This window comes from Ictalurus punctatus, chromosome 17 (assembly GCF_001660625.3).
Source record: "Ictalurus punctatus breed USDA103 chromosome 17, Coco_2.0, whole genome shotgun sequence".
Taxonomy (NCBI): Eukaryota; Metazoa; Chordata; class Actinopteri; order Siluriformes; family Ictaluridae; genus Ictalurus; species Ictalurus punctatus.
The window spans coordinates 17,367,233-17,393,178 of record NC_030432.2 but is presented as its reverse complement, the minus strand read 5'-3'; the positions used below and the strand labels follow the sequence as shown (position 1 = coordinate 17,393,178).

General features: G+C 35.5%; 1 protein-coding gene and 3 long non-coding RNA genes across 12 annotated transcripts in view; 3 read left to right on the top strand and 1 right to left on the bottom strand.

The window, feature by feature from the left end:
• si:dkey-24p1.1 (uncharacterized protein LOC556718 homolog) overlaps positions 1 to 25,946 on the bottom strand; it is a 59,685-nt gene that overhangs the window by 14,824 nt on the left and 18,915 nt on the right. For 3 of the 9 annotated variants that reach the window (XM_053687573.1, XM_053687574.1, XM_053687575.1), the window contains 2 exons: positions 3,120 to 3,392; positions 2,201 to 2,476 (listed from right to left, as the gene is read on the bottom strand). In XM_053687573.1, the coding sequence (XP_053543548.1) occupies positions 2,201 to 2,476; positions 3,120 to 3,392 (549 nt within the window). Of the gene's footprint in view, positions 1 to 2,200; positions 2,477 to 3,119; positions 3,393 to 4,331; positions 4,593 to 5,827; positions 6,620 to 7,386; positions 7,450 to 8,089; positions 8,182 to 8,350; positions 8,489 to 23,265; positions 24,631 to 25,946 lie in introns of those variants that run through there. The other 6 variants (XM_017490600.3, XM_053687576.1, XM_017490603.3 and 3 more) reach the window with 6 other exon arrangements.
• Positions 8,615 to 14,057, top strand: LOC108277737 (uncharacterized). Its single transcript, XR_008398263.1, has 4 exons — positions 8,615 to 8,692; positions 11,101 to 11,194; positions 11,801 to 11,916; positions 13,794 to 14,057. It is a non-coding gene; the product is annotated as an uncharacterized LOC108277737 (long non-coding RNA).
• On the top strand, positions 17,353 to 19,591 carry LOC128635319 (uncharacterized). Its single transcript, XR_008398262.1, has 3 exons — positions 17,353 to 17,619; positions 17,705 to 19,396; positions 19,481 to 19,591. It is a non-coding gene; the product is annotated as an uncharacterized LOC128635319 (long non-coding RNA).
• Positions 20,929 to 22,928, top strand: LOC108277738 (uncharacterized). The gene is made up of 4 exons (XR_008398261.1): positions 20,929 to 21,262; positions 21,415 to 22,044; positions 22,320 to 22,359; positions 22,596 to 22,928. It is a non-coding gene; the product is annotated as an uncharacterized LOC108277738 (long non-coding RNA).

Here is a 25,946-nt window from a genome sequence, read left to right as displayed (position 1 = left end):
ACGTCAGCCTCGAAACCTTAAAAACTTGGAGAAGATCTGCAAAGAGGAGTGGGACAAAAACCCCTCCTGAGATGTATGCAAACCTGGTGGCCAACTACAAGAAACGTCTGACCTCTGTGATTGCCAAGAAGGGTTTTGCCACCAAGTACTAAGTCATGTTTTGCAGAGGGGTCAAATACTTATTTCCCTCATTAAAATGCAAATCAATTTATAACATTTTTGACGTGCGTTTTTCTGGATTTTTTTTCTTGTTATTCTGTCTCTCACTGTTCAAATAAATCTACCATTAAAATTTTAGAACGATCATTTCTTTGTCAGTGTCAAACTTAGAAAATCAGTAGATGATCAAATACTTTTTTCCCTCACTGTAGATAGTTATTCAGTCAGTCCATGATTTTGTGTTTTTTTTGTTTTGTTTTTTTTTAATTGTTGCAGCCAACATTGGTTTTGCTGTGGCTTTTTTCCAAATTTGTGATGCAATTTGCGTTTTGTGCGTTTTATTGTGGAAAAATACTTGAATTGCGAAATTATAATCACACTGAATTGTTTTGTCTTTTGCAGTGATGTTTGTTCGTAAATGAAACCTTTTAGCTGCACTCATATTCGACGAACCTGAATCGAAGAGGGCCCAAATCTGCAGAAAACAAAAAATTTGCAAGCTCCTTCGAATATTGCTGTCACGATCTCGCCGGCAGATGGCGCTGTGGCGACGACGTACACGGTCAGCTGGAGAGTGCATGCATGCGCTTGAAGTGCGTATGGACGATAAGACTTTGTTTACAATGGACACGTGCACTTGTTTTGGTTTCTGTTCTGCCCCCTCCCTGTTTAGTTATTGGCGGAGGCACGAGGTTGTGTTTCCAAGTGTTACCAGTTGTCAGCAGTTAAGGTAAATGTGACTGGTTGTTTGAACCCCTCGCGTTGCTGCGCACATCACGCGGTATTACAGACTAAAAGATGTAATGGTGCCACGTGGTAAAGTTTCCATGTCCTGTCTAGTTTCTTGTTCCTTGTTTCATGCCATAGTTAAACGTGAGTGTAATGCCATAGTTAAACATGAGTCCATGTCATCGTTAAACGAGAGTTTCATGCCATAGTTAAACGAGAGTTTCATGTCATTGTTAAAAGAGAGTTTCATGTCATTGTTAAGTGATAGTTTCATGTAATAGTTAAACGAGAGATTCATGTCATATTTAAATGATAGTTCCATGCTATAGTTAAACGAGTATTAGAGGTAATGAAGTAAGATGTGTAACGCGCCACGTGGTAATGTTTCTATGCCCTGCTTTGAGTTCATGTATAAGGCCTCAGTTCTAGTTAATGTCTATCTGTGTAAATGTGCAAAAACGGTAGCGGTTCCATGATTTGTTCTGGCTTCGTGTTCCATGCCATAGCCTTAGTTAAATGGTTTTCATGTATAGTTTCTTGTTTCATGCCATAGCTAAATGCTAGATGAGTACAGGTGTAAAACGGGTTGAGGGATTATTGTGCTATGCTGTATAGTTTCATAGTCTTGTTTCTGTTTTGACCCCATTTTCCCGTTTCCTGTACTAGTCACTTTAGTGTGTAAATAAAGACTTTACTCCTGCGCTTACTTCCTGTCCCAGTCTTGTTTCGTAACAATTGCGACGTTTCCTTGATTTTGCATTAATTTCTTTGATTGAAAATCTCAAAATCCTGGAAAGACTGTACAGTAAGTGTTCAGATCATTTTAAAACAGTGTAAGTTTTAAAATGAGCTGTCATAATGGTTTGCTCGACAATGTTAGTATAATATTGCCCACACAACTTTCCTAGTCAGACTTTACTGTTAAGAATTTAATATTATGGTTACTTAAAATGTTATTTATAAATGTTTTCAGAACACCCAGAAAATGTGGCTGCTTGAACATTCTTGTAACCAAAAGTTCCTAGAACCATAACATTCCAGAAACTTCCAGTAATGTTGTAAAGTTTACAGTAACGTAGAAGTTTAAAAAAATAATAATTTGCCATCATTTCAACAATAACTTAGAGCTACAGTTTCTGATGAAAAAAGTAGAAAAAGAAAAGAGGTTGAAAATGCCCAAACACAAATACCAAGCTCTCTTCTTGCTGATGTAATAGGATTTGTATGCAGTGGTATAATGTTAAACATGATATTTCACATGGCTTAAAAATAACACCATGAAGGTAAAAAACAAATAAAAAACTATACTTACAGAACACAAAAACATTTTTTTCAGTAGAGTTTGCTCCTTTACCTACATCGTTCTGCGCACTGCACTTATACAACCCAGCATTACTAACAGCCACTTTCTCAATCCGGTACATCTCATCCGTGTGTGAAAGGGTGACAAACTGCTGTTCATGTTCTGGTTTAAAATACCAGGAATATTTGTGAGGAACAGGTTCAGCCTCAGTAACGCATTTAAGGTTAAGTTCAAACCCCAACTTAATTCCACTTGTGCCGTCAATGAATGTGTTTTGTGGATGATCTGTGGAGAGAGACTTTTTCTATTAAAAAAAGATGATTTTTAATAGTGCACATAATGTATGTTCTGATAATTCATTAAAAAAAGTTAATGTTTTAAACATCATTGTACAAGACACTGTTGCTTCATAAAAATACATCATTTTTTATAGACTCTTCTGAGCAACTTTAAAGAAAGTTTATATAAACAGAAGACTTTTCATGGTGTAATCGTTTATAGATCATTTAAGCCATACAAGTTGTACACGTGATTTTGGACTTTTTGCATGTAGTGAATGTTTTTCTTTTTTTCACGTTTCCTGTCATTTTTGTAATTCTTTTTAACACATCGTTTATTTACTTTCATATGTTAATTTTTCATGTGGTTTTATGTGCTTCATATAATTCACCAATTTCACATGTATAATTTCAGGGCATGATGTTGTTTTAAAAAATATATATTCGTATAAAACTTAAAGGTAAAATGTATATGCTTTTTCCTTAAGAAGATATTTTCACTTTTTTGTTTTTTAACATTGTGCCTCACTGTCACTTACTTGTAAAAATACAAGTATCACTCATTTGTTTATCTCATTTCTGAAAAAATATGAGTCATAGTGGAATTATAGCTCGTCCCACATTTCCACATATACCCACATAATACTTACACTTCACAGATACTTGGGTAATGTTTGTAGACATGGTCTCTCCTACTGAATTTCTGGCCTGACACTGATACACTCCTTTATCACGCTGTCTTACACTTGGCACAGTGAATGTATTCATTGTTTGTTGATTAATCTCTTGACCATCTTTGTACCATCTGTAGGACTGCATGTCAACTTCTGGATTGCTGTTTTGCACCAGACACGTGAGTGTAAGCCTGTCCCCTTCTTTGAGTTCAGCTAATTTAGGATTGATATCGACACCTTTTGGAGCATCTGAGAAACACAAAAGACATTATGCATATATTCAGCATGCGATTTCCAAAAAAAAAAAATCAGATGGGTGTCACGTATCGTGACGGAGCGGAGATGTAAGTGCATGTATGAACAGTGTTTATTTTAAAGGAGCGACAGGCAGACAAATCCAAAACGTGATCCATAAACAGGCGAAGGTCAGGTGATCGGCAAAAAGGCATACACAGGGTTAAACATGAATCAAGGTCGTGGTCACTTAAAATAGGGCCGATAAATAAAACGAGAAACATGAACTATGACGAGGAACTGGGAGCGGATAATCCAGCGTGAACTAACTCTAAACATGGACCGTGACTATGACTACTAAACGATCTAATCTAACTCTACGATAATCTTCCGTGTTGTGTGCTGGTATATAGTAGACATAATCAGCGTCTAAACTGCTAGCAGCTGAGGGCAATACAGACACACGTGAAATCCCAGCCAATGACAGAACAGGGAGGAGACATGACAGTAACATAAACAAAAACACACGTGTCCAGATGTCACTACTGTCAACAATGGAAAAGCAGGTGCTCGCGCATTCGCGCTTAGAGCACGCTGCTTCAAGGGGGAATCATGACAATGGAGGGATGTTTTTGAAACGTTTTTATTCATGAAAATAAATCACAAACCATACTGGGCCTATATAGACTATGAAGCCTGTTAGGCTATTTCTTGCAGCTGTTAAAGTAACATTTATAGAATAATTATGTTATACTTTAATAAAACAATTTCAGAACTTGAACTTAACCACTCCACTGACGATAAAAGTCCATTCTGATTGCATTGTTGTTTGCATGTTGCAGTGTTTTACTTAGCTATATTTAAAAAAAATATTTTTATTTTAGGTATTTAATTTTTCACAATGGGGTGGGGGGTAGGGGGCACTTGTTAATTCAATAACAGACACATACTTACAAATAACATTGATTTTTATGTCATTTGACTTTTCACTTCCATGTTCATTGTTAGCCAGACAGTAGAATTTGCCTCCATCTTCTGGTGTCATATTATATAAAGTAAGGTTTTCTCCATGCCGGGAAAAAGAGCTTTGATGTTTAATCCATGTGAAGTTAGCGTTAGGGCGGGCCTTGCTGGAGCATGAAATTGTCACTTGTTCTCCTTCTTTCACATCCTTAGAGCTTGAGCTCTCAATCACTTTTGTTTCTGTGGGTGCATCTAGATAAATATATAAATAAATAAATAAATAAAACATGGAGATAGCATATGTTGTAGCACTAACATTGGCTTGCAAAAAACATGTCCTCCTTGAATTGGAACACCGTAGATATTCAGGAAACACATCCACTCAACTGGAGGAGAATGTTTTTAAAGCCAGATCAAAAATAGTCCAAAATATATATATTTAACATTGTCTACTCTTAGTCTTTTAACATTTTTGTTTATATAATGTATAGTAATTCTTATAGACTTGTCTCATATACATTTATATGCTGTGAAGACAGTACTGATAGGGGCAGTGGTAGCTCAGTGGTTAAGATGTTGGATTTTCACAAGAAGGTCATGAGTTTAAATCCCAGCACCAAGCTGCCACAACTGGGCCCCTGAGCAAGGCCCTTAACTGCTCAAATGTAAAAATGAGATGAACATAAGTCACTCTGGATATGGGCATCTGACAAATGCCATAAATGTAAACGATGATTTCTCAGTTCTGATTGGTCAAACAGTCATGATTAATGTTTTTTTTTAAATAGCAGATCTGACAGTAGTGTTGGCTGCATGGCATAGTACAGGTTTATATTAATGCCCTCCGTCTAATACATGATAATTTCTATAGTAACAGTTTGTGGCACATAAACTGATTTTAAAAGTGTTTGTAATTGTTGATATGGTGATGGTTTTGTCAACAAATGTAAAAGAGGTAAAGTTATCATTTTTCCAATAAAAGAAAGTCTTCAGTGCAGAGGTGCTTTGAGGTTTCTCTGTCACATGATATGGCAAGCTTCAGAGAGAGAAAAACAAGATTCTGTTGAGACAACGACCAGCCAATATAACGTGTTATATAACATATAAACCGTGAATTAACTTGTTTCGTGAACATTCCAAAACAGGAAACATAGCTATAAACAAATAAAGATATATATTGTCATTCTTTAATTAACAGAAACATGTTAGCATTGACAAATTGCTGTGTAATAAAAGGAAATAAACATTTTTGTACGTGCTGTTATTGGAAAATAATCAGCTTCTGGGTGGCATCCCACAACCCTGTCATGTTTAATTCCTCAAATACAATCACATTTTTTACATTGTAATCTTTTGTAGGTGACAAATGTTGATATTTTGAACACAACAGGAAAAATGCTATATAATTAAAGATTATTATATAAATTCTCAAAACATAATCAATAAATACATAATATATATACAGTATTTTGTCCATCTGTACCTACATTCCACTCTCAGTGTAACCCTCCTCTCCAGCCAGTTGTCATTACTTCTAGAAGGACGACATGTCAAAGTTCTCCCATCATCTGTCCAGCTCACGATCAACTGCAGCTCACTGCGTTTTTCCACCTCATCTTTACTTTGCTCACTTTTGAGAATCTCACTTGAGCCAGACGATTGCCATAAAGGATGAAACTCACAGGCTGCTGATGTTGCACATTGAAGACTCACTCTGTCTCCTTCTTTGAGTGACTTGTTCAGATTTGCTGGCTTAATGTGGACCTTGCAGGGATTGTCTACAATATAAATTAACAAAATGGATGGATTGTAATCCAATTCATTTAAAATTAAGACAGAATTAAGAATTAGATAACAGAGTTCATATGACTCACCCACGACTGTGAGAAGAAATGTATTACTTATATATTTGTCTGATCCTATGTACCTAAATGTATAGTTTCCACTGTCATTCTTTTTAAGATCCTGAATTTTTATTGTGCAATTGGTCCATTGACTGCTCTGATCATTAAAAAATTCCACTCTGTTAGAGTACTCAGCCACCTGTGGCCGCTCATCTGTATTACTATATACAATAATTCCATCATATCTCTTTTCTTTTTCAATCCACTTAGGATCTTTAATCCACAACAGTTTCAGTTCCTTCTGATATTTATATTTGCATTTAATTGTGACACACGATCCCTCCTGGTTTGTTGTTGTTGTTGTTGTTGTTGGTTCCTCTATGACTATAGGTCGTGTATCTTCCATTGTTATTGAGCTAAACAAACAGAACAAAACTGAGGGAGAAACCAAAATCAGTAACACAAAATTAATTACCACTACAATAACAACAATATAATAGTTACTATTTTTTTTAAATAAACCACAACAATTTTGAATTCTCAAACTGATTGCTCTGATTGATCTGTTGATCAATTTTCTATAACAGCAGCTTTAACATTAGACCTGACTCTAATTCAAATCATGGGTTTATACTAATGTGCTTGTTGTAACACATTCATGTTTCTGTAGTAACAGATCATTTTAAAACATCCTATTTAAAAAAAACTAACAAAAAAAAAAACTAACAAAAAAAAAAACTAACAAACAAAAAAAAAAACATTATTTAACATTAATCTAAATCGTCTGCAGTGTCAGTTATTCAGTCAGAGTTAATGCTGTCTCTTTACATTTTGAGCCTCAGAGGACATTTTGGTTATATTATGTCTACATTATCTTAATAATGTCAAAAAAAAGTGAAGGAATGATTGTTTATAGTTTATAGTGTTATTCTTTAATAAATAAAAATGCTCGCATTAACAGGTTGCTGTGGTATAAGAAGACTAAAACACTTTGGGAAGTGCAGTTGAAGGAAAATAATTAATTTCAGGGTGGTTGTTGTAACCTCATGTCACGTCAAGCTGCATCACACCACCCCGCCATTTATTATTTTACTATAGCAGCACCCCCAGTGTTTTATTCCTTACTTAAATCATTGTATGGATGAAGCAATACTTTCTTTTTTCTCTAGAATTTTAATAAAAATGATAATAATAATACACACCCCAGGAAAGGACAGAATTCCACACTGAATACATCTCTTTGAGGCTACGGTGTGATCTGGTTGCTTATGAAAAATAAAACATTTCCATTTCAAATTCTGGTTCTTAGAAACTCTAAGACATATATAGGCACATCAGTTCTGCTCATGTGTGAATGCATCACATAATCATATTTGGTAGGCTTATATACACAGCTGCAAATGACTCACTCTCAAGGTGTAGTCTTTGCAGTTAAACAGTTCATGTGGAACTGAGAAATTTGTTCTTGTGCAAAATGATTCTTATCTGTAGTGTAAATTCATAGCATTTATTTACATTCAATCCTGTGAACTAAAAACAATAAATGAAGTTGTTCCTTCACAAAAAGTATTGTCTAATTTCATCTTTTAACCATATACATATTTCTATGGGTATGTTATATAATAGTAACACAGCAGGGTGTTTAATCACAATGACCGCTATCACCTAAAAATATACAGTAAATATTATATTTGAATTTTTATCAAAATCTACATGATATAAATTATAATCCAATATTATATTGTGAATATTATATTTTACAATGCGTTAGTTTGAATGTTCAAAGTAGTACACATTCTGTCAGCTGATCAGAAAAGAATTTGTAAAAAATACTGACGAATATTACAGACAAATAATAAGACAAATAATATGACAAATAATTACAGGTTATGAAAAGTAAATTACCTTACAATCAAATCCGGTGTTCTTAATAAATGGCCCCAAGGACTCCAAATCAGTTTAAGGGAATTCTTCAAACTAAACTAGGCCCTTCAAATCTAAAGGAAACCGTCAAACAAATGGAGAAGTCCTCAATGTGCAGTATTTGCATGATCAACCATACAGGAAACAAAGAGAAAAAAAAAAAAGTCTTATTCTGGTTAGAGATAAAAAAATAATAATAATAAAAAATAAGTAAATAAATAAATAAATAAAGGTAATATTTACCCCAAACTTGTGGAAACTAGCCCACTTCCTGTAGCACAAAGTTCCAAATTTCCTCTTTGCCTCTATTGTGTTTTTGGCAATGTTAAAAAAAAATTTGGAGAATAATTCTCCTCACTGGGCTCTAAGTGCGCATTCTCTCCCTCTCTCTCTCCCTCTCTCTCCCTCTCTCTCTCCCGCTCTCTCTCTCCCTCTCCCTCTCTCTCTCTCCCTCTCTCTCTCCCCCTCTCTTTCCCTCTCTCTCTCCCTCTCTGCGTCTCCGTGCAGCAGAGAGACAGATAGACAAACAGACAACAGCTCCTCCCAGCTCCTATCACAGTTGTGTTTTTCTTGGCTTGTGTGGAGGTGAGTGATGAAAAACAAAAGACAAAACTATCAGTCCCTCGACTTTACAGTATATTAGCCCAAAGACAAATATAGTTAACTTGTGTCTTACTAACATGCATGACTCATGAGCTACTAGCTAATGTAATAAGTTAGCTAAAGTTTCGCTAAGGCCATAAACAAAGTTATCATGGCCATACAGGCTGTATGGCTGTATGTATACATACAGCCATACAGGCTGTATGGCTGTATGTATACTGTACTTAATGGAGACACTACAGGTGAATACAGAATACAGCTTTTGATACTATAGATCGTACTATTCTCCTTGATAGATTAGAAAATGTTGTTGGCATTAAGGGAACAGTCCTCTCCTGGCTCAGGTCTTATTTGACCGATCGTTATCAGTTTGTAGATGTAAATGGAGACTTCTCCACACATACCGAGGTTAAATTTGGTGTTCCAAAAGGTTCTGTTTTAGGCCCACTGCTTTTTACTTTATATACGCTACCTCTAGGTCAAATTATTTGTAAACATGGAATTAGCTTCCACTGTTATGCTGATGATACACAGTTGTATGTTTCAGCGAAGGCAGAGGACAGACAGCAGCTTAGTAAAGTTGAGGATTGTGTAAAGGACATTAGACATTGGATGCTAACTAACTTCCTTTTATTTAATTCTGATAAGACAGAAGAACTTGTACTAGGACCACGTGTAGCTAGAAGTAAGCTTTCTGATCTCACAGTAACTCTGGATGGACTTTCTGTTTCATCATGTACAGCAGTAAAAGACCTTGGTGATTATTGACTCCAGCCTATCATTTGATGCTCATGTAGATAATATTACTAGGATAGCCTTCTTTCATCTCAGAAATATTTCTAAGAGAAGAAATATATTGTCACTACATGATGCAGAAATACTAGTTCATGCATTCGTCACCTCTAGACTAGATTACTGTAATGCCTTACTGTCTGGATGTTCGAGTAGGAGCATAAACAAACTCCAGTTAGTCCAGAATGCAGCTGCTAGAGTCCTAACTAGAACCAGAAGATACGACCATATCGCCCCGATCTTATCAATACTGCATTGGCTCCCAGTGAAATCCCGCATTAATTTTAAAATACTATTATTAACCTATAAAGCACTAAACGGTCTCACGCCACAGTATCTAAGCGACCTTTTGGTTTTCTATGATCCGCCACGCCTACTTAGATCAAAAGATGCAGGCTATTTGACGGTACCTCGAATAGTGAAGGCTACAGCACGGGGAAGAGCTTTCTCTTATAGAGCCCCACAGTTATGGAACAGTCTTCCTATTAGTGTTCGGGACTCAGACACAGTCTCGGTGTTTAAGTCTAGGCTTAAAAAGTATTTGTTTACTCAAGCCTACCCTGACTAGACTTTCTATTATACTAATTCCCAATCCTAATAATCTTTTCTCTCGTTCTCTCCTTCTGTCGAGCCACACACGATTTTATGGAGACACTAGAGATCCTGATCCTCTCTGCTCTCCGGACCTGCCTGATCTGTTTCGGATGTCCTACATCTGGATGGAGCTCTCATCTACTCCAATTCCAGATTGCTGGGACTACGGCTGCTCCTAAGGCCATACAGACTTCATATAAATCCATAATAAACTTTTTCACCCTATCTGTTGTTACCCAGATGAGGATGGGTTCCCTTCTGAGTCGGGTTCCTCTCAAGATTTCTTCTTCTTAACATCTTAGGGAGTTTTTCCTTGCCACCGTCGCCACTCAGTGGCTTGCTCAGTTGGGATAAATTTGCACCTTTAATATCTATATACCGTGTTGCTATTTCTGTAAAGCTGTAAAAAGCACTATACAAATAAAATTTAATTGAATACAGTAAAATTTGTGTCTAATAACGTCATCACAATAGCCACAATGATATGCAAATTAGGCATTAACTAATTAAAATGTGCTAATTTGCATACATTTGACAAGGCACTGCAGGTGAACAGGATAAACAAAATCAGTAAAGCATATCAGCACAGAACTTCCCCAGTTAATGACTTACATCAAGAGTCTTTTCCCCTGAAATGTGATTTTTAAATATGCAGATTAGCTTGTTTTGGTTAATTTAGAAGAATCTACAGATGAAAATAGACACCATATAAATGTGTATTTTAGAAGTTTTCTTTCCATTAGAGTAAAATAAGACATGGAAGCAAAATAGACCAAAATCTCAAAATTGACCACTACATGAAAAAGTCTCTAGGCAGGACAATTTTTCACGCCATCAGCCGATACTTTAAAAACGTCCTATAATCAGGACCGATTATACTCTGTCAATCAAAAGAGTTTAGGAAAACACATCGATTTAGTGCTGTGTGTAAAGATGATGTCTCTTGTGTGGAATGACGACAAGACAGCAATCTCTGTAATCTCTGCACTGCTAACATTTTACAGGAAACAGGAAACGGGAGTCCCCCACCCCAGATCTTCTAGCACTGAATTAAAGGGCCATACACCGTTGAAAGATTTAAATGAGTGACAAAAAAAGGTATATATTGCACAGAGGAATATTTGTAGAGTAGTATATTTCATATGTAGTTAATGTTAATATAGGTTAATATTTAAAAAAGGTTTATATTAAGCCTATATATTACCAGTTTGTTGTTCAATGATGAAGTTGAAATGCTTTTGATTGTGGTGAGTGAATGTGAGACTAACAGGAGGTATTTTAAAAGTCAGCCAAATAATTTTGTTAATATGAATTAATAACATTCAATAAGTTAAGAAATCTTACTTTAATCTTCAGAATTGAGTTAATGTATTAATGTTAATGTGAGTAATGTGTTTTCTGTTTATGAGACCAGTTACTGTGAAACAACTTGTTGAAATGGAGAGAATAAAGCTTTTATTTGCATTTCCTTCAGAATTGTGGAATTAATTATTATTAATTTAAAATGTTAATTTAACAATTTATGTGCTTGTGTGTGTGTGTCTTTATATATTTTTTAAATAAATAATTGAGAAGTGCCATTTTTTTCCACTTGAGCCCCTGCCCTTCAAAATGTCTGTGCATGTCCCTGCTGTATCACACCCTCTCACTCCTCCAGGCAATGAATATTTTTTTGTACAACTGCACGGTCTGTCTTTCTTACAGGTTTGTCATCTGACTGGGTGGGATGCAATGCTTTGTGATCAGGATACTTAAGCACCATACTGTGATCTGATTGACGAGGACTAGATTTCTGAGGAGAAATAAAAGATATCCACTTTGTATGTACTAGGACAGTTATCTACATTACTTTCGTTTTTATTGCCTGGTACTTTTACCTAGTTTATATTGGGCATTTTGTAACTGGGAAATGAATAAATTTGATAAATATATATAAATCATATGAAGAACAGGGTTAAAAAGCCTTATATATAAGCTTTTTTTGGTATGTTTATGATGTCATTTCTTTTCTGTTACCTTGGACAAATAAATCACTGCACAATCAGAACAATTCTAAATGATCTCCAGTGCTCAGATTGCACAGCTTTCTTGATGTCTTAATTTACTGATGCACACTGTTAAAAATTTATGTACCCTCATTTATGTTACCCTAACCCTGTTAAAAATTTATGTAATGAAAGCTGTAAGTTTGTACAGACAAAATAATGGTGATACATATGCACAGACCTGCACAATTCGAACAGGTTTAGACTTGTCGTTTTGTTTTCTGCTTTGTTATTTTGTTCTTAGACTTGCTATTTGGGTTTATGATTTAAGTTTTGTTTTGGGATTTGTTATTTTGTTTTCACATTAGCAGCATGAGTACAGAATGATAGCTAGCTCTCCAACAGCACAAGGTTTTTTGTATGAGCAAATGTCAAATCATAAGGGGCTATAAGGATTTGTGTTAATCTGTATGTACAGTATATACTGATTTATTTTATTATTCCTGACTCAAAGATGTCATGAATCATGTATTAGTGCCCGTGTGAATTCTATACCAGTTTGCTTATTTCTTATTGCAACACCAAAACTACATTCTGATATGATGCACACTGGGCTAAACTTTTTCTACCTATTCCATTAAATGTTGCTTACACTCAGATCACTGAAGTGGAAACCAGACATGTTTGTTACACTTATCTTTAACTGTGGAAACCAGACATGTTTGTTACACTTATCTTTAACTGCGCAATGAGCACTCATTGAGTTGAATGTAAGAGTGTAAGAGGGTATTGTTTCTTTGTTGTTGTCGCTCAGGAAATTATGTAATACATTTATTATTCTTGGCTTATAAAAGGGGATTCTAATCTTATGTTGACCCAACAGATATCTGCCTGCAAACTGTTTTCTTTCCTATTAACATTGCTGTTTCTAAGTAGAATATACTTTCACTTCTGAAAGAGAGGAGAGGACAGGTGGTGGGATACTTTACGTAGATTTTCATATCTGGAACATTATCGAATATCAATAAGTGCATAATTATATTTCCTTTTAATATATTGTACTTTGTATTTACTATACATGCTAGATTTTTGTTGCACTCTTTTGTACAAGAAAATACTTTCTTTTTAGGATTCCTCTGCATTCTCTAGTTTTGTCTAGTTTTGCACCAAAAACCAACCTCATTTTCTGTGGAATGCTGGACGGTTACATGGAATCATATCATCCCCTACAAAACGAGGAACAAAATATGAAGCTAGATCCACATTAAAGTTCACAGCAAAGGCTGATGATCATGGCAGGACCATTACCTGCCAAACAAATTTAGAAGGGAATGTTCAAAGAGTGCAAATTACTTTAAGAGTTAAGAGTGAGTAAGAATTTATGAATTTAAGGATTTTTTAGTCACCTGTATCCTTACTTTTCCTTCTCCTCTCTTTCTTGACATCTATGCACATCACTTGAAAATTAGTTTAGTTTTCATTTAGCTGTATTTAGAATGTTCTCTTGACTGTTAATAAATCTGAATTTGCATAAGCTAAATCATAAGTTATGAATGCTTACATTTAGGGCTACAGGCAGGGTTAGCATTTTTATGTATTTATGTTGCACCAATCAGGATCTGGTATTGCTCATTTTTATTAGGATTCCTAGATATTTATTATGGCATCATGAAAAAATATATAATGAACATTTATGTGTATTTTCATTGTAGAATCAATGGGCTCATTTGACTGGAGTATCACAATGCCCAGCGCAATCACTGGTGTCCGAGGTTCCTGTGTGATCATTCCCTGCAGTTACAAATTCAAAAAATCCCAAAATAGTGGCGCTGAAGTGAAATGGTATAAACTCTCCGCTCCAAAAGACTCTTTGCTGTATGACCAATCAACATCCAAAATCACTGATAATTTCAAAGGAAAGACAAGTTTATATGGATCAAACGACAAAAACTACAGCCGCTTGAGAGGCAATATGAGAAGCAAAGACTTTTTCCCTGGATGGACCAAAAGTCTATTGAAGAATACCACCGAGAAAATGTAAATGATGGAACAATTACCCTTGATGTGACAGGTATGATCAATGCTTTTACTGGATTTACTTATAAATTAATATACACTATATGATATTTATTACATGGTATTTCTATTTAATATTAGTAATTGCAAATTAAGCCTGTTATTAATGTTAGTATGGTTTTAAGTACAAAGAACAAACAAAACCAGAGATGAAGTACACTCATGGAGCACTTTATTAGGAATGTGGGGAACCTGTACACCTACTCATTCATGCAATTTATGCAATCTAATCAGCCAATCATGTGGCAGCAGTGCAATGCATAAAATCATGCAGATATGGGTCAGAACCTTTGGGTAATGTTCACATCAACCATCACAATATGGAAATAATATGATCTCAGTGATTTTGACCGTGTCATGATTGTTGGTGCCTGATTGGCTGGTTTGAGTATTTCTATAACTGCCGATCTCCTGGGATTTTTATGCACATCAGTCTCTAAAGTTTACTCAGAATGATGCAATAAAGAAAAAGAAACATCCAGTGAGTGACAGCAGGTGGAAACTCCTTCTTGATGAGAGAGGTCAGCAGAGAATGGCCAGACTGTTTCGAGCTGACAGAAAGACTACAGTAACTCAGATAATCACTCTGTACAATTGTGATGAGCAGAAAAGCATCTCAGTGTGCACAACATGTCAAAAACTTGAGGTGGTTGAGCTACAACAGCAGAGGACCATGTCAGGTTCCACTTCTATCAGCCAAGAACAGAAATCTGAGGCTACCGTGGGCACAGGCTCACAGAAACTGGACAGTTGAAGACTGGGAAAAAAATGCAGCCTGGTCTGAAGAATCTCGATTTCTGCTGAGGCACACAGCTGGTAGGGTCAGAATTTGGCACCAACAGCATGAATCCATGGACCCAAGCTGCCTTGTGTCATCAGTCTAAGCCGGTGGAGGTGATGCACTGGTGTGGGGAGTGTTTTCTTGACACACTAAATACACTAAATGTTTTCTTGGCATGTTAATTCCAATCAATTATCGCTTGAATGCCACAGCCTATTTGAATTTTGTTGCTGACCAAGTGCATGCCTTCATAGCCGCAATTTACCTATCTTCTAATGGCTACTTCCAGCATGATAATGCACCATGCCACAAAGCAAAAGTCATCTCAAACTGGTTTCATGAACATTACAAAAAGTTCAATGTTCTTGAGTGGCAAAGAGAGGCAATTACTATAGTATTCCTTATAAAAGTGTTCAGTGAGTGTTAATCACTATAAATAATATTAAGATATAAAGGAATCAAAGAAAAGGGTATTGTGGATGATAATAGTAATAATAATAATAATAATAATAATAATAATAATGATAATATAGCGATTTTCATATGTTTAAGCTCAAATGCAGCTCAAAATGCTTTATGAAGTAATAAAACAAAAATAAAGAAACAAATTGTAGTCAAAAATTAAATATTAAAATAGGCAAATAATAATAATAATAATAATAATAATAATAATAATAATAATAATAATAATAATAATAATAATAATAATGAAAAGAAAAAAAAGGCCAGCATGTCAGCACAGCACGTAATTTTGCTGCCTCAGAGTTCTAGGTTCGATACGAAAGCCTAGTTACTGTCTGTTTGGAGTTTTGCATGGTCTGCCCTTTGGGTTCTCCAGTTTCCTCCCATCTCCCAAAAACATGCCACTATGTGGATTGACTAAGGTATGAATGATTGTGTGAATGTGTCAGTGTGTTCCCGGGATTACTGTATAATGGATAAAGTGGATACTGAAAGTGAGTGACAAAGAAGAAAATGATAGCAATATACTGTAAATAATATAACTACAGTAATTAATATATAAAAGTAAATATAAAAAATATATGAAAGTAAACACTATTTGTGAACATGATTGAGGCAACTCTTTAAATTCATTAGTATAAGCATTTCATTCAAATCCATTTAAAATCTGGCAGGACTGTCATGGAAATAATACATAAAACTTATATGTCTAGATATATTACAAATCACTTAATCCCCACATATGTGTAACTATTAGATAGGGTATAAGATATGGCCATTTTAAACATCCAACATGTGTAACAGAGCAAAAAGGGGCACCTGTTAATGTATTTTAAGAAAAAACTAAATACCCCAGTTAAGTGATAAAATACTTTTGTATGTCTTTTTTTTTCTTTGTTTTTTTTTGTTTCACTCAAACTCTATTACCTTTAAAGATACTGCTGAGAAACCACAGGCAGATCTTCTTGGCATAGCCAAGGTTGGTGAGCCAGTAACCTTGTCCTGCAGTGTGATACACACCTGTCCTCCAACACCCCCAACACTGAGTCTTTCTCTGAGTAATTCTCGTGGCACTCGAGACTTAATTCACACACCCCTTCATAATGGGAAATGGAAGTTAACCATGGAGGTTACCTGGACCGTTGAGGAATATGACAAGTTTGTTACTTACACCGTGAGTTACGCAGGTGGACAGACATCGAAGACTGAAATCAGTCTTAATCCTTTATGTGAGTGTGAAACAATAGCCATGGATTTTAACTCAAAAAGTCCGGTATGTCAGCTTGTAAGCTTCACTTCTTTTTCTTTAATGAACTCTTGCACTATGTTTCCCAGGTGACTTTCACAAACCTGTACTAAGTCCAAGCCAAGGTGAGGCTATGGAAGGAATTGAGAAGAGCTTTACCTGTACTGTGAACCACACTTGTCAAAAAGAAAAACCAAACATAATCTGGAATTACCAAAACCTGCCAGTTTCTGTTGAAACACGTAATGTTTCCCCCTATAGTTGGAAAACAGTTTCCACTTTAAAACTGAAAGCATCAAGGCATGACCATGGAAAGACATTAACATGCATAGCTCAAACTACAGAGAGAGAGACTTCAGATCATGTTACTTTAAAAGTAAAAAGTAAGTTAGTCTGCATCATTTGATTACAAATCCAGCAAAAAAAACAACAACAACAACACTGTACTAGGTGCAGTCCAGCCCTAGTCATCAATGAAAAATAGTGAAAAATTTATAACTGTTCACTTTTTTTTTTTTTTTTTTTTTTTAACATTGTGAATTAATGCTGAAAATTATTTTACTCACTGCATAATTTGTCATTTGTTTTCTAATAAAGGGGGGATGCATTCACTGGACTGGACATATACAATGCCCAGCAAGATCACAGGTCTCCGGGGCTCCTGCCTGGTCATTCCATGCAGCTTTGATTACAAAACAGAAAAAACATAGCAATGTTAAGGTGAAATGGTACCTATACTCCACAACAGAGTACCCTTTAGTGTATGGCCCAGATAATGAGGATGTCCTCAGCAAATTCAATGGCAAGACAAGACTGTACGGATTGCCTAGTGAGAAAAATTGCAGTTTGGAAATAAAGCAACTTGATATGCTCCATAATGGGGATAGACTGTATCCCTGGATTGATCCAAAACCGGTTTAGTTATTTCACAAGATAAATTACTATGACAAATCTATTGAACTCCAAATAACAGGTAGTGCCATCTATTTATATAGAGACACTTTACATTAACAAGGAGTGTTTGATCTTTAATCCAGTCTACTGCTTGCTTTTGACAGAGCAAGCCCTTAAACCAAAACTAAGTATTACTGGTGTACCAAGAGTGGGAGAGCAAGTCACAGTGTCCTGTAGTGTCCTGCATACCTGTCCGCCCAATTCTCCAAGTCTATCTGTGGGGAAAGCACTTGAGACTGACATCACTGTACACACTCCAGTAGAGGATGGCTTTTGGGAAACCATCAGGGTTCACACATTTATAATTAAGGAAGAGGAGCATACTGTTACATGTAAAGCCACATTTCATAGTGGACACACATCAGAAGCACAAATCAATCTCAATGCTCAGTGTAAGTAGTAATGCCTGGACAACAGGCTGATTTACACCTCCTGATTATTGCAAAAGTTGTCTTGATTTTACACCGGTCTTAAGCGATTATCTTTCCATATTACTTGAAGGTGTGGGGTGTGTAAAGTCAAATATAAACCCATCTAAACTATTCACAACCAATTGTTGTTTTCCCAATTTACAACGGTAAATATGTTCAATATTTAAGACTTGATATCCTGTGTGGAAATTAGAGCAGCAGGTAGAGATGCTGTCTCACAGCTCCAGGGCTCCTAGACTGATCCTGAGTGGAGTCTGTGTGGAGTTTTGCATTTTCCAAAACATCCAGATAGAGAGGATTTGCTACATTCCCTGTAAGTGTTTCTGGGATAGGCTCCGTGGCCCTGAACAGGATAAAATGGTTACAGAAGATGAAGGAATGAACATCCTGTAGTTTTTGGTGTGTGGGGAGTTGAGACTGTCTGGTGTAATAATCTTGATGTCGTGTGAAAGACCAGTAACTAATGACAGCTGAGCTAAACTGCCATCCTACATGATCATTTTGATCTGAATTCAGGTTTGTTCATGAGAAATCCTACAAGAGCCCAGCTTCTGAAAGTTGGTTGGGACTAATTTAAGTGTGTGGTGTTGTATTCTAGGCAAACCTTGGAGTTTGGGATTTGGTGACTAAATACAAAATCTGCCATTATATTGCAATAACTTTAAATGGTGTTCAGGATGGTATAACTCTTGTATGGCCCTAGCTCATTCCTCATTTTACAGCTTCCCAAAGCAGCAAATGTAATCATATATCACTTAAATATCAGAGTTTATTTCTCCTTACATGCTTGGTAGATGTACTACCACTGTTAACAATTTGCATCTTACTGTATTTAAAATTACAATAAAAATTCAATACTATGACACAACTGAAAAGAATTTTGCCATTTGATGTTTCAACATAAGTAATCATTCATGAACGATCTGTTAAGAATGCTTTATGATTTATAACTATACACAGTATTGACAGTACAGTATGAGGATATACTATGATGTGGTATTCATCTTCCCACTAAATTTCAAGTATTTTCATTAACATGTGCTTTTACAAGGCTTATAATTTTATTTCAGGTACCTATAAGGATATAGGGTTAGGATCCTGAGGTGGCTGATGTTGTAGAGGGTGTTGGGAATAACTTCACCTGCACAGTTTTCCATTTCTGCATGGGTCAGCCTCCAGTTTTCACCTGGAACTACAAAGACATGCCAGACACTGTGGGGACTAAAAAAGGCCCATCATTAACCTGGGCCACCTACTCCAATGCATTATATATAGCTTCAATGGAGGATGATGGCAAGAAACTGACTTGCACTGCAACATTTCCTGGTGGAGAGATCACAACTTCCATTGTTTTACAGGTTCAAAGTGAGTGACTCTTTGTTCATGACTGTATGATTAAAGCCATTTACCATTTACCTGATATAACTTCTGGTTCGTATTTATTTCTAGGATACGTGCCAAAAGTGGTGGATCCATTTGAGAATGACAGTATGTGTTTTTTCTATTTTTATACTTTACCATTATAAAATGTATTAAAGTGTTCATAATTGTGTGTGTGTGTGTGTGTGTGTGTGTGTGTGTGTGTGTGTGTGTGTGCATATACATACATACATATACATACATACACACATATGTATATATATATATACACGCACACAGACACACACACACACAAACAACCTACAACACTTTCAAAAAAGTTAAAAATAAAAATAAATTTAAATTTAAAAATAGAAACAGAATGCAGACAGAATGATTTGCAAATCTCATAAACCCATATATTATTCACAACAGAACATAGAAAATTTATCAAATGTTTAAATTAAGGAAATGTACCATTTTAATGAAAAAATAAAGTAATTTTGAAATTGATGGCCGCAGCACATCTCAAAAAACAGTTGGGACGGGGGCAACATAAGGATGGAAAAGTGAGTGTTACTAAAAAGAAACAGCTGGAGGTTAGTGGCAACAGGTGAGTAACATGATTGGGTATAAAGAGAGTATCTTAGAGAGGCAGAGTCTCTCAGAAGTAAAGATGGGCAGATGTTCACCAATCTGCGAAAACTGCGTCTACAATTTGTAGAACAATTTCAGAATAATACACAACCTCAATATATATATATATATATATATATATATATATATATATATATATATATATATATATATATATATATATATATATATATATACATATATATATGTATGTATGTATGTATATATTGATATGATGCAGAATTCATAGTTGAATCATAACCAAATTCATAGTGATGAAATTGGGGGTTCTTGGAGACTTCTTTTTGCATCAGATGGTCTTGTAGATTATTTTCCTTACAGTGGAATGATGTATTTCAAATAATTTGGAGATCTTTTTAAATCCCTTGCCAGATGCCATAGGCATCCACAACCTTTCTTTCTGAAGGCCTTACAAGACTCTTTAGATCTTAGCATGGTTACAGCACACACCACAATAACAAAGGGAACACCAGACATTAGATTTGAGTGGGGTATAAATAAGACAGATTCCACCTGCACTCCCTAAGCAGGTTCTAATCACTGGCACCCAATCTTGATCACCTCATTCTAATGATATGAATTTGAAGGTGTGATAAATGTAGTGGTGTACTTACATTTTCCATGTGACTGATCTGTACTTTTGTTCATTTAAATTGTGAAAATTACTACAAAATGTCAATTGTGTGTGTCATTTGATTGATTAATAGGTACTGTTTCAAAGAAGATCAAATGTTTGCTTGACCAAATATGTAAAAAAATAAATAAATAAATAAAATAAAATAAAAAACAACTCAACAATTTCCATGGATTGTATTTTTTTTTTTTTAATGACTGTATATAAACCTTATCAACCTTTTGCTTGCTTGATTTCAGCTCTCTATCTTTTAGAGGCAAATGTGGTGCCTAATATCAGTGCTTTGACTGGCCCCTGTGTGGTGATACCCTGTACTTTCCAGACTGGTGACAAATTCATTCCACGCCTTCGAGGTCTGTGGTACACCAGTGAGGGCAAATATGTTTACCACACTGGACAATCCAATGTTATGGACAACTTTAAGGGCCGCACAAAGCTTCTGGGGAATCCAGATGAGAAGAACTGCACTTTAGAAATTGATAATGTTCAAGCTCATGATAAAGGGCCATTCTGTTTCCGTGCGGAAAAAGGAAACGATAAGTACAGCTTCAACCACAGCTGTGTGTTCATCATCATGAAAGGTGAAACAGTTGTATCATGTTATGCGCATGGTTTTTTAGACCATCAGCAATGAGCCCAGTTGTGTTCCAAAGGTGCTCTCTTGCACAACAATGAAATTATGGTTATATATGTATAGTACTTGATGAACATCCGTGTCTTCCTTTGAATGTAGCATCTCCTGACAGGCCTGTGATATCAGCTTTGGCTCTTCCTGAGGAGATGGAGCCAGGAAAGCAATTCACAATAAACTGTTCTGTCACGCATACATGTTTCTCACATCCACCAACTATCACATGGAATGTTCCGGCTGCCAGAGAAGTGGTGAGCCACGTGGAGAGAAGTGCAGGCAAATGGGAAACAACCTCCACAATTACTTTCATCTATGAAGAAGGCTATGAAGAAGTAGAAAATCTCATTTGCTGAGCCTTTTTCAGAATATTTGGCCCTGCCATTCCAATACTTTCAGGGGGAACTGTATTTGAACCTGGTCAAGCAGATCAGATTCATATGTACTTGTCAATTTGCTCTAAATGCATATAAATTTATGCAGTAAATTTATTTTAATGTATTAATGTAACATTTAATCTATTTTAACTTATAAACATCTATATGTTATAAATTAGTTTGTGGAAAATAAGTCATGATTTAGTAAATTAAGCAAGCACTGGTTTTTACATACGCTTTTATTTTAACAATCATAAATAGTCAATGAAAATGTAACTTTTATTCACAGAGTAAACAATGTCAGTGCAGCAGCCACATCTGCAGGATATTCAAAACCCCACTTTCCATCACCAAAGAGGTACAGTATATTCTCTTTAATAATTTATGTTAATAAATGTAATAGTTTCCTTGCTGAAATCAGATTAAACCTGCAGTGTTTAAGAAAAAGACAAATTGTATTACATAAACATAGTTCATTTCTTATTTGCATATTTCTGCTGAAAAAAGCTATAAAGCAACATAAAACTACATTCAACACTGTACATACAGTATGTCACTATGCCTTCTCTTCACTTTGCCATCTGTCTATCTCTGTGTGTTAATTTCTCTCCTTTTGTAAACTATGCATCACAGTGAACCAAAGTGCTACATATCAGGTGGTGGCCACTTAGCAGTAAGTATCTAATAAAAGTGATAATAATAATAATAATAATAATAATAATAATAATAATAATAATAATAATAATAATGAAATGAGCAGTTGTATTTATAATTCTATAAGAACTACCACAAGTATTCCAACGAGTTCATTAAACAGCTATATGTTCTTTTTCCACTGGGTGCATTTGTAATGCTCTGCTGGTCCTTGATGCTTACTTACTTTGTCTTTTTCCTCAAAATCCTCTATAGCATTATGATGATGATGATTACACCAACACTGCAGATTTCAAAATGCATCGGAAAATATAATCATGACAGAGGAGTCTATGCAGAAGGAGTGAAATACTATTGTTTTTTTTCTATAAGACTTGGCTAGTTTGGATCTTATGCAGTTTTTAAGAGTGTTGTTTTTTGTAGGATAATATTAAGACAAAGCAGTGGTTACTGTAGCAGGTGTTTTGTGATGGCAGATAAAATAGGAAAAGAATGAAATGATATTGAGATACTGAGAATAAGAAGATTTTTCAATGTATGTTATTCATTTTGTTTTCATATGTCCTGTATGTATGAGTGTTGACAAGGTATAAATATAATATACATCATTAATATACACCATTTTATAGCATATTGCCTCTGATAGCTTCTTTCTGTATTATGTTATATGCATGTGGAATGAGATTGTGTGCTGAATAAAAATTGGAATATTAGTTAGTGGCTAATTGAATTATTCACTCACAGTAATAATAAAAAAAAAAAATCATACCTAATATGATTTATATTACTTTTATGATAATATTACAGTGTATAACAATTTACAAATTACCACCACGTCCATGTCAAACATGTAGATGCTTGCAGTGCATATATAAGAATCATGGTGATGGTCCATATCAGGGGTTAGACCACAGGCAGACATGGATATCAGAAGTTGATTTTTTATTAATGTAGAGCAGACAGACAGATAAAACTATATATAAAAAAAGGGGGAGCGACCAGGAAATATGTCGAAGAACAAAAGGTAAACACCAGCTTGAGGTGCAATGTAGCAGCACACACAATGAAATAATGAACACAGCCAAGGAAAGTGGTTAGGACGTTCTTCGGTGAAAAATACATGACAACCCATATTATTTAAAAATAACCCAAAAACCCCTTACACTGGCTCTTACACCTCTACTCTGCACACTTTGCTTCTCTGGAACACAATTATAAATCTTGTATGGTAGCACTACTTGTATTGTTCTCCGCGTGATACTTCACGTTGCTCATATTTCCTCAGTTGTAAGCCGCTTGGGAAAACAGTGTCTGCTAAATGTAAATGTAAATGTAAAAACAAAGCACAACCCTGGAGAGTAGTGCATTCTGATCTAATCACACACACAAATTATTATTTCCTTTTATTTTAAAATTATTATCCCACTTGAGACTAATTTCTGTTTATAGAATATCTGCACAAAGATAGACAAAAATTCAGCCCATATATAATACTTATACAACAGTCAAAAGCTAAAAATCTAAATATACAATCATGGGGAAAAGAAAGCACACCTGCCTTCAATTCTATGTTTTTATTTAACACGGCCTAAATAATAATAAGAGTGGTCCTCTGCGTCTTCTATAAACAAATAACATCAGGTGACCAAAAAGAAAGAATGAAACCCCTAACCCCCCCCTCCCCCAACAGAATTCAATATGTAGTCATTAACTACTAGGTTTTGGACATCTTTAAGCAGACTGACTGTTTTTACCACTGCCTTTATTAAACTGGCTCCTTACACATGATCTCTCCAGACACACAGCCAAGGCAAGGTTAGAAAAGTTGTCCAAATTACACATTTCCATGTCATATTGGTAAATATATATTCATATTTTCTTAAAGTAGGACATTTAGTATATTCAGAGACATTTACATGAAATGGCTTTTCCCAGTCTGCCACACATAATAACCACAGAACAGTGCTCTGATTTAGCAGAATCATTTTAGAGAGCCATGTTTTAAAGCAGTTTACTGCATAAAGTACAAGAAGCTTTATATAAACGCATAAACATAATTGTTCTAACCCTAAATTTTGACCTCAGAGTATTCAGTTTTGTCTTCCTCATCTGAACTCAATACATCCATCTGTGTATTGTGGTGTGCTGTTACAGTGAATGACACTTTAGTGTAATTCACCTCTTCTTCTGATTCACTGCTGTCCGAGTCCCAGTTTATGTTTGGAAATGGCCGCTTTGCAGCACACACACCCGAGACGTTTTCATAATCTGCATGACCATCTTGTAGTTTCTGTAAGAAAGGCACCTTTAACTAAAGTTAATTTCTCCCAGACTTTTTCTACACATCATGCTTTAAAGGGATCATATGATGCTATTTTAAAAGTTAAATGTTTTGTTCATTGGGTGTAATAGAAAAGGTTAACATGATTTAATGTTCAAAACACATTATTTTTCACATACTGTACATTATTAAAGTATTCCCAGTCTGTCTGAAATGCTCTGATTGAGTTCCGGTTTCTCCAAAGCCCCTCCTTCTGAAAAACCCAGAGTGCCCTGACTGGCCAGCTGACCCATTGCATTGTGATTGGTCAAAATCCTTAAGTGTGTCAAATGTTACCTTACCATAATCATGAACTTCAGCTTCAAAGACTTCTAAAGCAATTATAAACCCAGTTAATAATGTTGTCAGTTTTACCGCATCAGTTCATGCCCCAGTAAGAGTCTGAAAAGGCGGATGATCGAGCAGATCAATCGGAACCGACTTTGCACGCAAGACTTGAGCAGAACGTTGCACAGTGGTAAGTTTTTATTTTGTAACTCTCTTACCTTTCAGACATGATTTTATAACAGTTTAACTTGTCTTCACTGTAACAACTTTATATTCTGAAGTGACACCATAACACATTTTACAAAGTGGTTCTAGCAAAGACACGTAATGCATCTATGTTAGACAAATTGTGATGCTGACGTTTGCAGAAGTAATAACTGGACTTCGATCGAGGAGTTTTAGGCAGGTCTGGAGCAGATAGATGTTTTCTGTTAGATAGAATAAATCCCTTTGTGGGAGACTATGAGCTTTGTAACTTTACAAATCTTGTACATGCACAAAAAGATACATTACACACTAAAGGAAAAGGAAAACATTCCAAAAGCATCATATGACCCCTTTAACCTACCAAAGCCTACAAATCCAATAAATTCTACAAATCCATATGTGACCAATAATGAAGGGTTTTTAGCTACTTGGGACTATGTAACAGGAGAAAGCCTGTTGCAGTGTTCTACATAAAACCTTTCTGGTCTCCTCTGGAGAGAGAACCTGAAGAACATCTCATCATTCATTTTTTTTCTAGTAGTGCACATACATCTGATCATAAGTTATAGGTTGACAAGGTGAGTCCAACCTGGCAGAGAAAAAAGGCTGGAGTTCAGCTCTAATTTTCAAAATATAATACCAGCATAGTCATGCCCTCATAGTATGAACTCAAGAGTAAGCATTTGAGCAACCTGTAAGCAGCCCATAAATAGACCAGTCACAGGTAGCACTAGTTGTCACTAATTACTGAGAGGTGGATCTCTGTCTCCCTCTGGTGGACGGACGAGGCA